Source organism: Rattus rattus, chromosome 4, assembly GCF_011064425.1.
Source record: "Rattus rattus isolate New Zealand chromosome 4, Rrattus_CSIRO_v1, whole genome shotgun sequence".
NCBI lineage: Eukaryota > Metazoa > Chordata > Mammalia > Rodentia > Muridae > Rattus > Rattus rattus.
In genome coordinates this window covers 111,170,940-111,185,391 of record NC_046157.1, presented here as the reverse complement: position 1 = coordinate 111,185,391, position 14,452 = coordinate 111,170,940, and the positions used below count along the sequence as shown (strand labels likewise).

General features: G+C 45.6%; 1 protein-coding gene across 1 annotated transcript; it reads left to right on the top strand.

Moving 5' to 3' along the window:
• The first annotated feature begins 13,631 nt into the window (after window positions 1-13,631).
• Window positions 13,632-14,201, top strand: LOC116898133 (40S ribosomal protein S14-like). The gene has a single exon (XM_032899508.1). It carries the CDS (start codon window positions 13,697-13,699, stop codon window positions 14,117-14,119), a length of 423 nt encoding a protein of 140 aa, XP_032755399.1. The 5' UTR covers window positions 13,632-13,696; the 3' UTR covers window positions 14,120-14,201.
• Window positions 14,202-14,452: the final 251 nt, after the last annotated feature.

The window sequence follows — 14,452 nt, the reverse complement described above, 5'->3', positions numbered from 1 at the left end:
CCATTTTAAAAATAAAAAGTATTTTTAAAATTCTCTCTATGGATAAAAATACTCTCTTCCAATCTGGTTTGTTTTATTTAAAATGGTGGTCTCCACTCCCATTTTTTCTGCGAATGAAATGGACTTTGTTCCTCCTAATGGCTGAGTACTATTCTGCCCTATGAAAATATGTCCATAGTCTTGTTACCTGCTCACCTGAGTAGACACTTAGTCTGATTCTATAATTCTGTGATAAACATGGGTGCATAGAGGCCTCTGTTCTATGCTGGCTTTGACTCCTTCAGGTGTAGTTGGATCGGAAGGTAGCTCTATTTTTGGGATTTGTTCTGCTTGTTTGTGGTGGTGTTTTGCTTTGCCTTATTTTGGTTTTTGTGTCTTGTTTTGTTTTTGAGGAGCCTCCATGATTGTTTCCAGGGTGTCTGGACTGATTTTTAATCCTCCTCCTCCCAAAGTATAAAACATTTCCTTTTTCCAAATCTCCATGGTAGTTGCTGTCAGTTGTCTCCATGGTAGCCATTCTGACTACATGAAAAGGGGTGTGAACACGGTCTTGGTTTGCGTCTCCCAGGTGGCTGTGGAACTTAAGGGCCCCTCGGGCATTTGTGGTCGTTTGTTTCTCTTCATTTCATGTCTGTTCAGCTCATCCGTGCACTTGCTGATCAGATTGTTCGGTTCTTACTGTTTCAGTCTCGGTGAGATGTTTGTTCTGAAGAGGAGACTGGGAAGAAATATCCCTCACCCTCAGCTCATGCCAAGTGCTGCTGCAGCCCTCTTTTTCACTATTCATTTTTTTTGTTTATCTACTTATTTATTTGTAAAAGAGGTTTATTGGGGGAGGGAGAGGAGTGAGGGCCTGGGAAAGGAATAGAGGCAGACAAGTGGACATGTGGAGACAGACAGACAGATGAGAGCGGAGCCATGAGGACAGAGAAGAGGGGGAACGGAAGCACCCATAGAGAACAGATAGAGAGGACACTGGGAACAGAGAGGGGGAGGGAAGGGAGAGGGAGAGAGGCAGGAGGAGGGAGAGACAGAGAGACAGAGAGAGAAACAGAGATAGAGAGAAAGAGAGAGATTCACTTTTTATTTTGAAACATGGTCTCGCTAGTTCCCAGGCTGGCCTTGTATCTGTGATTCTCCTGCCTCACTCTCAAATATAATTGGGATTAACCCAACTCCACCAAGTCTGACTATGTTCTCCACAGAATCCGGGTGTCAACACCACACCTGACATAGTATAGGTGGCACTAATGTTCTCCCACCCTCTAGGTTGTCTCTCTATTCTGATCATCATTTCTTTGCTTGGTAGAAGCTTTTGATTTCATGTAATTCTTTTTGTCAGTTGTGGAGACCCTACTCCTGTTGAAATCTTTTGCAGAAAGCCCTTGCCTATGCCTCTATCTTGAAGTATTTTCTCTATTAGTTTCAAAGTTCTTGGGTCTCGCATTAAGGTCTTTGATGTATTTTGAGGGGTTTTTTTCCTACTTTTTTTCTTTTTTGTATGCTATATAGTATTCTATTGTATATATTCTTTTTCTTCACCCTTGTATCAGTGACACTTGAGTTACTTCTGTGTTTTGTTGTTGAGTTGTGACAACGTCTGACTATAAAGACAGGCTAGTCTCAAGCTCTCTCTCTCCTCCTGCCCCAGTCTCCTCAGTGCTGGGGTACAGGCACATTCGACCATACTTTCATGTCTTAATTCTTATACCTAAGACTACCATAAACATGGAGGTATAGATGCTTCTTCAGCATACTATTCCAGCTCCTTCAAATATAGAACCAGAAGTGGGGTTCCTAGATTACATGGTAGTTATTTTAGGTTTCTGAAGAGCCTCCATACTATTTTCCAATGTGACAGTCCTACTCTACATTACCACCAAGAATCTATGAAATTTTCCCTTCTCCTAGCTCATCACCAATACTTGTTATCATCCCTCTTTTTAACAGTAGCAATTCTAATAATACATAATCATCATAACTATATGTAACTGTACTAATTGTAGCATAGATAATATATAATTGTAGTTTTAATTCACATTAACTTAATGTAATGTACTTTCGCATTAGTGAGGATGAACATTTTTATAGATCTGCTCACATATTTTTTTAGAAATATCTCTTCAAGTCCTCTGCCCACTTGCCCACTTTTTAATTTGTTTACCTGTCATGAGTTGTATGAGTTCCCTACAGCCCTTCCTTATTCTCAGCAAACTCTGAGACAAGCCTCTTCACCAGAAAGTGCTTGAAGTGGGGAATAGCATGCAACCTTGCCATTCATTTTTCTATATGTAAATAATTACGATAACAATTTGTCAATTGGTCATAAAATAAATTAAAATTTTTCTAATAATAGAGTGGAACGATCATAGCCATGTGCTGTGAGGAAAGCTTTGAAGGGCAGAAGTGATAGCTCCTTGGGTAAAGCACTTACCTGGAGCCTATGTAGAACTAGAGAGATCAGCACATGAGATGAGAGCCAGATCATGAGAAACCTGGAGGCTCACCGGCCAGCTAGCTTGGAAGATGCAAGGGCAAACAAGAAGCTCTGCCTCAAGCAAGGTGGAAGGCAAGGATCAACATATATGCACACCTGCATGTGCGCATGTGCAGTAACAGGGGCGCGGAGGAAGAGGAAACGGAAGAGGAGGAAGACGGACCGGAAGAGGGGGATGAGGAAGTTGTTGGAACTGTTTTCTATAATTTCCCATCTAATTCTTTCAGACCTTTCCTGACCACACATAAATAGCTAGAGCTGCTTAGAGTAAGACAACGGAGGAGGGAGAGCTACTTTACCCATCTTGTAAGTTCACACCTTATCGGATGTAAGCTGTGCAGATATTAATATTTCTTCCCAGTCTCCAGCTTGACTCTTCACTCGGCGCCTTCCTCGTTGTTTTGGTTGATGAAATTACAATGTTTCTGTTTTTGCTTGCCTTGGATGTGCTGTTAGGGAATCCTGCCCATGAAATTATTACACAAACAGCATCACGGGGCTCCTCCTCTGTATTGTTTCTAAAACCTACTGTACTTTTATTTCAATGTTTTTCCTTTTTATGATTAATTTACTTTACATCCTGAAGCAGTAATATGTTAATCTGCCTAAACTCCCTGGTGGGTGCATGCACCTTCTCTACACCCACCCAATTGTTTTGGCTTCACAAATGAAAGACACACATAGGCAGCCTTACTTTTAATATGCCCTAAGCAGCTCAATGGCTGGGCCACTCCCAGACTTTCCCACAGCTAACATACTCTCCCCTCCAATATTCTTGATTTAATACTTTCTAGAATCTATGCTTCATCTCTGCTAACCCAGACCCCATTGGGGGAGTGACCTCTGAGGTCACTCTTCTCCGCCTCCCCTCCCCACACCCCCCATTATTACAGGGTGGGTTCTCTGCCCGCAGCTCTTGTGTTTACATCCTATTCCTTCTTAGCATGGTGATTCTGAAACCTTCTTGGGGGTGGGGACGACAACAGGACCTAAAGTCCCGCCTCTTTCTCCCTGCTCAGCCATTGGCCGCAGGCAACTTTATTTACCAATTAAAGCCAACTAGGCAGCCCAGCTAAGGAACAAAGGATCCAATGCAGGCAACAGATTCAGATGCAGCCCCTAGTCCTGCTGTTAGGAGTATCACGTAAAGACCCAGCTGCACCATTGTTACATATGTACTGAGCGCCTAGGTCGGCCCATGCTCGCTGCCTGGTTGGTGGTTCAGTCTCTTGGGGCCCCTTTAGGGCCAAGTTAGTTGATTTTGTAGGTTGCCTTGTGGTGACCTTGACCTCTCTGGCTCTTTCAATCCTTCCTTCCCCTCTTCCACAGGATTACCCACCTAATGTTTGGCTGTGGGTCTCTGCATGTTTCTATGAGTTGCTAGATAAAGCCTCTCAGATGACAGTTATTCTAGTCTTCAAGTACAGCAGAGTATCATTAATAGTGTCAAGGCTTCTTCTCTCTCTCTCTCTCTCTCTCTCTCTCTCTCTCTCTCAGCATGGGTCTCAAGCTGGGCTAGTGATTGGTCATTATAACATTCATTTTTAAATGTTATAGATTATACATACACACATTCCATTGATAAATGGAATATATCTTCTTAAAAGAAATTATGTTTTGTAAGTTTGAACTTATTTTCTTATTCCATACAAATATTTATACATTTTCCTTTCATTTTTACTGTTTTACTTATGTTTCCAAGACGGCTCAGTCCTCATACCTTTTTAGCTGGTTCTTGAACGTGGTGTGAGATCAGTGACCAATGTCATTCTTTCACGCGTGGATAGTCAATATTCCCAGCAGCATTTACTGGAGATTTTGCTTTCTCAATACCTAGGGTGTTTGTTTTGCTTTGTTGTTGTTGTTGTTTTTTGTTTGTTTGTTATTTCCATCAGAAATCAAATCACTACAAATGGTTTATTACCAAACTCTATCGTGTTCCCTTGGTCCCCGTATCCATTTTCATGTCAGAAGCATACCAAGCTTTTGAACTTTGTTTTTATTTTCGTGGTTTTGAAACAGGGTGCCAAGTAGCCCAGGTTGGCCTTGAACTTTTCCAAGGATGATCCTGAACGACCAACACCCGTGCCTCCACCTCCCCAATGCTGAGATTACAGACGCAAACCATCACCCAGTTTTATGTGGTGCTGGAGATGGAACCCCAAGGCCTCGTGCATGCTGGGTAAGAACATCTTCAACTGCTAAGCTGTTCTGATTACTACATTTTTGTGTGCATCTCAGAAATGAGACATTGTGGGTCATCTAGATTTGTTGTTTTTGTCCAGAAATGCTTTGACTATTCATGGGTCTTTTGTAGTTCTGTATGAATTTTAAGATTATTTTTCTATTTCTTTAGGGGCCAAAAAAAAAAAAAAAAAAGTCAATGGTTTCTGACTATACCACCCTCCACATGCTAGAACTTATCTTAAAACTTTTTTAAAGTATTGTTATTTTGGTATGATTGATTGAATCTATAGATTGCATCTAGTAAACATGGACATTTTAACACTACCAGTTGTATAGTCTATGAAACATGGCCTACGTTTCTGGTGTCCTTTATACCAGGTCCTTAATTTTGTTCTTGGTCTTTAATAGCCACATAAATATTTTTCAATGAATAAATGAATGAATTAACCAATCAACCCATCAATCTATCAAGCAACCACAGGAAGTACAGCCCACCATCTGGTGAGACAGGAACAAAGCAGTAAGTACAGCTGTGAGCTCCCCACTCCCGACTGCAGGCTCAAATTAAGAAAAGGAAATTACCAGGACAGGAAGGGGTGCTTTTACTTAACCTTGGGCTATTTGTCTTTCCCCCCAAACTTCGCAAAAGCGTCTCGAAAGCGGTTCATCTTCTTAGAGGATAAAGCGAAGATCATCTGGCATTCATAAAGTATCTCAGTTAATAGGTTCGTTTTAATGCCAGCTGATCTTTCTTCCACTGGGAGGCTCTTCTGCCAGCTCAGCAAGTCTCCATGAAGACATCATAGGGTGCGCTTTATGAAGACATAATAAAATATCGAGAGCGGTGCTGTCCTGGACTGAGAGCTGGCGAGTAATCTCATTTACTTTACAAACTCATTTTTAATGAACTTTTGGACACCGCAGAGCCACTTACGAGCACAATTCTCAGCTCGCAGGGGAAGCTCTTGCCCAGGGCACAGCCCTGCAGATGCAGGTTGGGTATGCGCCCCACCCCCACCCCCACCCCCACACTCTGCAGACATCTCAACCCCACAGAGGAGACTCAGCTTCCAGCTTCCTTGCTGTCTCAGCTCCCTGTGGCCTTTCTTCCTGACTGCCAATGCCTTGATAGATTCGGTGTATTTAGCTGGCTAATCTATGAGAAGCTCTAGGTTTGAGTGTGGCTTCTTTCTTGTAGATTTTCCATCCTCAACTCCAAATTCTTATGCTCTGACCACCAGACTTGCTGTGTCTTGACTACCCAGGGGTCCTTACCTCTACACCATCCTTTATGTGGTATTTACTCAGACTGCCACTCCATTATTGCTCCAGCCTGAGTTCTGGGGCTGCAGAGAAAAAAAAAGTCACTATCATGAGCATACATACTATGTCAAAAACACACCAAAAAAAAAAAAGTTTTTCCACAGCATCAAATTTTATGGAATAATAAAGCTACATCATACAGTGGTTCCTGTGGCAGAACATTCCCCTAATAAAGATTTCCGTGGACCAATCACTGGTGAGGAGTAGGCGGGACTTCCGGGTCGGAGAGAGGAAGAGGGGAAGCAGGAGAAAGGCACTTACTTTGGGATGGGAGGGTTGGTGGAGGACACGATTGTAGGTAGGGGAGGCCCCGGTTCAGGCATCGGATCCACAAGGATCCGCTATCGGAGGATTTGTATCTTAGAACAGCTTACAAATTCAGATGCCAGTTGCTGCACCCAGCGATTGTGTTACCTATTGATTCTAAACTAAGTTTGTGTGGTGTTTTCCTTCACAAGGCAACTCAACTGGGTTCTGGAGAGACAGATATGACGGCAACACATGGGTTTGCAAGCACACTGTAACTAGCTGTGGGAATTTGGAAGCATGGGGCTGGCATGGCAGCGACCCACCATGGGAACTTAGTGAGAGAGTCTGCCGGGCTGAGACCAGGCTGGCCTGCCCACCAGTGCCCTGCCGTCAGTAGGGTGGATTTCTTATTTTTAAATATTTCACACTCTAGGTTCTGATAGTAGCAATTTGCCAGATACTCACTTCCCTTGATAGGCCTTGGCAAGGTGAACACAGATGCTTTTAATCCACTTATAATTACTACTATTAACTCTCAAATCACACACATTAAAAGGAAAAATACCAGCTTAGGACCCCCAAGACTAAGTTCCCAGCACAAAGGGGATTTATTTGCCCCAGAGGGACAGAGGTCAGGGATAAGGGAAAAAGGCAGGAAGGAGATAGAGGCTGGAGAAGGGACAGGGAAGAAAGGGGGCAAGGGAGTGGGTAAGGGCTATTTATCCCAGAGTAGGACAAAGGACTGTCTCTGGATAGAGAGGAGACAGAGGTGGCACATAGGAAAATGGCGGTACAAGGGGAAACCTCATATTAGGATGAGGTGTTTAATTTTGATTGGGCGTGTTAATTAGGGCAGCCAAAGGGGCTTTTGATTGCTGGACTTCAGTACTTTGATAACTGAACATTGGTTGTCAGTTCAGCCTCAATAAGAGGAAGTGGCCAAATAAGGGAATAGGCCACTATTGGGAGCTAGATTTAGGGACATAAATCTAATGGTTTTAGCAAGGCAGAGGGAGTGGAGAAGGGCAAGGCCTGCCAGAGCCGTGATCATCGTGCTTGAGCTGGTCGAGGTCCCTTCCTACATCACACAGTGAGTTGTGTACAGAGCAATGTTACAGATTCATTCCAGAGCGCTAAGAGGCTACAGCAGAGTTCAGGAAGTTCCAGAAGCCTGAGCAGCAGGTAGGAAGTGACATAACCAACTGACTAGAAGTCTCTTGTGCATTGCTACAGTGTAGCTGCTGCAGTATCAGATGTTAGCCGTAAAGTCAAGCCTAGCTGTAAGGAGAAAGACAGACAGATGGCTGGATGGCAGGCTCAGATGGGCACATGGTAGATGGCAGATAGTACTGGAGTTAGCCACATCAACAGGAGGACTGAGCCAAGCTGAAGCCCTGGTACCCATGGGAGTTCTCCTGTTGTTGGACCTTGATGTACACCTAAGAGGTCACATGACAGGAGCATCACCATCTTAGTACTGGATGTCCACGTCTTTATGGGATTCGGGTGGAGGCCCACCCCTTGATGGGGCACACCCAGTAAATTCCCCAGCCTGGTTTCCCTGGTATGATTGTGGTACTCATACACCTTTTCAGTCCCAAGTCATCCTGATAAGTTTGTAGTGGGCAGCCTTTCTACTTCCAGGAATAAGTCATTTACCAGTTCGTGTTGAGTGGTTGTCACTGGATAGATAGTGCCAAACACCAGTCCACTAAGATGCATATAAGCATACTGAGCGGTGTCATTGCTTAAATAGAGATAGATGATGGATGGATGGATGGATGGATGGATGGATGGATGGATGGATGCCGTCAGTTATCCTCAGAATGGAGTCAAAAGCTTCTTATAAAATGGAGTTGTTCTATGGGGATGGGGGGGCAATTTAATATAATATAGCACAAGTCAGGGCAAAGTACAGTCTCATTTGACATCCACCATCTTTCAGCTGAAGGAATGAGAAGGGGGTGCTGAGGAGCTGTGTGTGTGTGTCAGCCTCACTCCAAAAAAATCAAACCTCAGGGGAGGGTATTGTTTGTGAACGTGTCAGTGTGCAAAGACACATAGTGTTTAGAATATATAAAACACCAGGTACAATTGCCCACACGATTGCTTTCCATGAAACCATCCTGAGCGCCCCGAGAGTCTCAGGATACCATAAACAACTCCTAGCGCCTGCCCGGACCTCACGCCAGATCCTGCCAGAAGCCGAGCTTGGTTATGGTTTAGTTATTAGCCGTGCCGCTGCACCCAACTGCTATCAATAATAAAGACATCCCTAAGAGCCACGCAGCTCAGAGGCATCCACCGTGCCAGCTCTAACGCCTGGAATACACAGCCACACTTCTGCTCTTTTCCTGACCCAGAAATGAGAAGATTCATTGGGCTCCACTTGAGACCCCAGCCAGATTTACAAAAGCAGCAGTGATGTAGCTTAGAATGCTTCCCCAAATCGGGCGGATGCGAGCTGTCCGCACGAGCGCATCCAGTCGGGGCATCTGAATGCCCACAGCGCCCCTCACAGGTTCCATCGGGCTCAGTAGTCTCCCCAGCCCTAGGTCAGAACTCCAGCTGATGCAGAGACGCTGAGATGTTGGTCGCCTTCTACCCTGCCGGGTCTAATCATTACACTTGTTATTACGGTTTATTCCTTATTTTTAGTTCTACTCCAAAAAGGGCAGAACGCTACTTGAGCCAGTCTGCAAACAAGAGTTAAAAACTCAATAAATTGTTTAAAAAAAAAAAAAAAAAAAAGGAATGAGTGTGTCATAAAATGAATTCTAATAGGCTTCTTCTCTCCTAAAAGCAATTTAATGAAAGCAGTTGACTCTTCTGCTCCATTAATAATGTGCCCAATCACTTCTGCTTTTCAAGAAGTGACTCTGAGGGTTGGGGATTTGGCTCAGTGGTAGAGCGCTTGCCTGGGAAGCGCAAGGCCCCGGGTTGGTCCCCAGCTCCGAAAAAAAAAAAAAAAAAAAAAAAAAAAAGATTTAAAAAAAAAAAAAAAAAAAAAAAAAAGAAGTGACTCTGTAGCTGATATTACGGCAGGGCACAATTTTTTTCCATGCAATTAGCCGCACGCATTTGCTGACAGACTAATTTATGCACAAACGCTTTTTTAAAAAGCAGAGGCGTCTTGCGTAGAATTGCGCTTCTTTCTAATCCATCTGCTGACAAGTTTCTGCGTTTCTCCGTCTCTTTGCTAACGACTCCCTCTGCCTAGTATGACCAGGCATGGGAGTCAAAATAATTCTGGAGTAAAATGAATTCTAAAGGGTAATTAAGGGCCCAGTGTCTGGCTCTGGAAGGATGTCTCCATCAGGTGTGATAAATTCAGAAATCAGCTTTTGCCTGCTGCTGAGCAGAACACGGAAGATCCCAGTACCCGAGTAAAAATAAGCAGGAGTTGGGAGATGGGGCAGAGACAGGGGATGGCTGTGTTCCTGGTGGTGCTCCTGTAATTATGACAGGCATGTTCATGGGGCCCAGTGGCCTTCAGCCTAGCCTGCTCAGTGGCAATGAAAGATTGCTTCTCAAAAACTTCAGGGTAGACAGCATTTGAGGAAACACCCAAGCGTTTTCTCCAACCTCCACCCGCATGCACACATGTATGTGCACCTGTGCACACAAGTGTATCTGTATAGACTCAATCATGTGCATACACATGTACTTATACACACAAGAAAGAATGAAAGCATGATTTAAATTGCACCGCTGGATCTGCCAGTTTGTGAACCACACTCTGTACCTGGTCAGGCTGCCACTCACATGCTGGACTGGTTTAAAGAAGCATACAACTGTAATGACTCCAATTTAGCGCCCCTGTAGCCTTGGGTGCCCTCAAAAGAAGATGGCAGACTCCTGTTTGGTTCAAGCCGGGACTCACCTGGGCAGGTAGCCTAGCGCTGGCACTGTATGGCTTTGAGAAATGCCCATTTCTGCTTGGTTAGATGCCTTCTTTTCAGCAACCTAACTGTTGCTTTCACTGTCCTCCCAGGTGCCCTCCCAGAACGGTCAAAACCCCAAGGTTGATCAATATGAACAAAAACTTTTCATGGAGAGTACAGGATCTTTAAGGTCCACCGTCATCTGTTCCAAGTAAGATCCAGATGATCACAGGTGGCAGCCCCCAAGGCTGGCTTGTGCTTCCCAGTTTAGCACCTGGGCAGGACAGCACTCTAGCACGCTTGCCACGGGAGCCAGCCCCTTGGTTCTTACAGGTTCTGGGCCAACACTATGGCTTCTATTAGCCAAACCTGGCTGGGTGAGAAACCTCCAGCCCCTCTAGACTTTCTTACAGGGAAGAAATTACAGTGCACACCTTGGGGAGTAATTGCCCACCTCTAGGACTGACTTAATCTTTATTACCTGCATTATTTTACCATTTATGTTTTCTGGAACCACTGCTAAGGCTTTAAAACTTTCCAAAATTTCACTAGCATGGCATTTGGCTTCCTGCCCGCCCCCGTCCCTCCTTCTCCCCCCCCCCTTCTCGGAATTCCAGCTCAATACAGATCTTGTCACGTTTTCTTTCCCATTCTCTCTCTCTCTCTCTCTCTCTCTCTCTCTCTCTCTCTCTCTCTCTCACACACACACACACACACACACACACACACACACACACACCCTTCCTTAATTGCTTCTGTACTTTACAAACTGAATTTACACACCAGGTCTTCTCCTATCTCATAAAGAACATGTCCCACCTCGGGGCTCAATGTCTTAGCTTTTCTGAAAATACAGTTCTATTTGGCCCAGAGATCTGAACGTCAAATACTGCCCCTTTTCATACATACTTCTTCTAGAAACCTCTGCCTCTCCTCTGTTGTCTTCCAGTCCGTGATACACATGGGAACGTCGGCAGTAACCAAATGCCCTTATTGGCTCCCACAAGCCAGTCCAGCAGAGACTGGCTTCCCTCCAGTTGTCTCAGTCTATACAGCCTTTGTCTTAAGTAGGAATAGGTAGCTACATTACTTAGTCTTTCTACCTCCATAACCCTAAAACTAATCCCAACCTCCCGTGTCCTCCACTCTGCAGGCTGTGACAGGATCTTTCAGTGCATAATTTTTTTGGTGGTACACGCTTTACCAGCGCATCTCCAATCATGCGGTAGCACTTGTAGATCAACCATTTCCTCCAGTGTATTGATCATTAGGCTGTGTCCATTCAGTTCCATCTCCAGCTCAGCTGCTTTGGATGCCAAGTCCCTCTGTCCCCATCGATGGCGATTAAAGCCAGCCCTGTTCGGCGGACACCACCCACTTCCGGGTGCCACTCCCACCGCCCTTACCCACAGGACCGCTGCAGTCCGCCATCTTTGCCACCTGCAGGCTCTACGCTTCGTTGTGTATTTAAAAGTCTTTGTAAAGTCAAGCCCCTCGGGTGCCGAGCATTCCCTGATTATCATAGTTTCTTTTATTGGACCATTGCTAAGGACTCATCTGCATGTCAGATCATGGATTCCCCCTCTTCTGTTAAATGTGGGGCCTGTGGGTTGTTCTCTATTGCTTCTACTGGGTTCTTTTCACACCCCAATTCTGCCCATGAGTTTCTGGGCTCCGGAAACAGCTTTTCAGCATACTCTAATCTGTTCTCTCTTCCTATCAGTCCCCCGGGTAAGCCAACACCTCCCTCCATCTCACCCTCTCTTTAATTTGTGTTTTTTTCCCTGCCCCTGTGACAACCCGGAAGCTAAGGGGGAGGGCACTAGCTGAAGCCCCTCCCCCTTGTAGTCTGTCCCTTCCACCGGAAGGTTCCCTGTGAGCAGCCACCTCTGCCTAAGATGCATGACTTACCACACAGAACAGTATCCATGCAACTGCTACAGCAACTTGCTGCCACTCTTGTCCCATGCATGCAACCTTTAGGGACAGCGATGGCTTTTCTTGTCTTCCAGCCGTTATCGGCATGTCATCAAGGAAGCACGCTGCTCCATACCACATAGATGATGGATGACATCCATACTGAGCTTCTCCAGTAGACTCTCAGCCTTCCAAAGGTTCACCCTTAATCACATAGCTCTACACATAGCACCAGCAAGGAAGTTCACCATCTCATACAACATGGAGAAGCATGGCTATATCAAGGTTCCCCCTGCAGACAACCTGTCTGAGGGCCTACTGCAGGGCCAGTGTAACTACTCTTCCGCATCCTCTCTCTGGTCCCGTCATGTCCCTCCCTGTGCAGGTGCCAACTGTGTCGTGTGACTTTTCCTGGAGAGACTCGAGCAATTGTCTACTCACCACAGATGCAGGACTTACCACAGAATAATTACAAATGATCCCACCAAAGCTCAATTTGGTAAACCAAGGACTTACTTATTCTGGGGAGTAAATGGATGCCTCGAAGGCAACCATGTTGCATATGGCCCACCCCAACGCGCATGCGCAAGAGCGAGCCGCATCCACGGAACTCTCTGCATAACCTGCAGGCAGCTCAGAAGGTCAAAAAGTCTCCTCGGGGGTTCAGTGTCTCTCGCCTATGCTGCTGTTCTTGCTTCTAGAACACAGCCCAGGAGCTACAGGTTCTTGGGGAGGAGCCTGGTAAATCTTTTAAGTTTCGAGAGGCTTGAACCTTCCTCCAGGACAGAAAGTTTCAATTCAGAGGAGATGGCTGTACCACAGCCGTGTATCAGGCGCTGCCCGGAAGTGGAAGCAGCTCAATCAGCGTGCATTTTGGTCATTTTTATCTGAGGGGCCAATAAGGAAAGAAGATGGATCAAGCTGTCATTAGGTCACTAGGGACACACTTGAGTCAGCTGACATAACAAGCCGTTCTATGGCTGCCTGGTGTCAGGCATATGTGACAGCTCATGTGTGGTCCTGTCTCATTGCACAGCCCAGATTTGGTGCACTTGTGTGCACTTACTAGGCCCACGGCCTAGCTGGAAGCCACAGGTAACAGACAGCATTGTTAGAGGAGAAGCTGGTGCCCAGCATGAGCCGGATGAAGGAGAGGAGGGGGGTAATAAACCAATCCCAGCCATAAAGGGCTTTTCAGCACCATGTAGGCAAGAGTATCCAGGTTCAGAAAGGCATTGCAGAACTGGGGAGACAGTTCCATCAATAAAATGTGCAAACACGGGGTTGGGGATTTAGCTCAGTGGTAGAGCACTTGCCTAGGAAGCGCAAGGCCCTAGGTTCGGTCCCCAGCTCCGAAAAAAAAAAAAAAAAAAAAAAAATGTGCAAACACTATGACCTGAGTTCAAATCCCCCCAGAATCAAAACAAACAAGCAAGCACTAAGTGTGGCAGTGTGTTCCTGCCATCTCTATGCTGAACAGGCAGAGACAGATAAATCTCTGGAGGCTTTCTGACCAGCCAGCCTAACTAAATTAGTGAGCTCTGGGTTCAATAAGATACCTTATCAAAGAAGTGACCCGTCTGCCCGCCCCTTCCGTCTCTCTCTTTCTGGTGGAGGAGTCTGGAGACGACATTCAGAAATGGCACCTGGCAAGGGGAAGGAAAAGAAGGAAGAACGGGTCATCAGCCTTGGACCTCAGGTGGCTGAAGGAGAGAATGTATCTGGTGTCTGCCACATCTTTGCATCCTTCAGTGATACCTTTGTCCATGTTACCGATCTTTCTGGCAAGGAAACCATCTGCCGAGTAACTGGTGGAATGAAGGTGAAGGCTGACCGAGATGAGTCCTCTCCATATGCAGCCATGTTGGCTGCCCAGGATGTGGCCAAGAGGAGCAAGGAGCTGGACATCACTGCCCTGCATATCAAACTCCGGGCCACAGGAGGAAACAGGACCAAGACCCCTGGACCTGGAGCCCAGGCAGCCCTCAGAGCTCTTGCTCGCTCTGAGATGAAGATTGGGCGGATTGAGGATGTCACCCCCATCCCCTCTGACAGCACTTGAAGGAAGGGTGGTCGTCGTGGTCGCCGTCTGTGAACAGGACTTCTCAAGTTATTTTCTGTTAATAAATTGCTTTGTAAGCTAAGAGAGAGAGAGAGAGAGAGAGAGAGAGAGAGAGAGAGAGAGAGAGAGAGAGAGATTATCAAAATAATTAAGGTAGGGAGCAATCAAAGAAGAGACCTGATAGTAACCTCTCGCCTCCACATATATGTGTATACACAGAGAGAAAGAGGGGGGGGGATAAAACAGAAGATCCATGGAATCTGAATAGAAAAGGAACTGATAAAACACAGGGAATTATGGGCAATTCCTTCTGCAACCTCTTGATCTCCATTG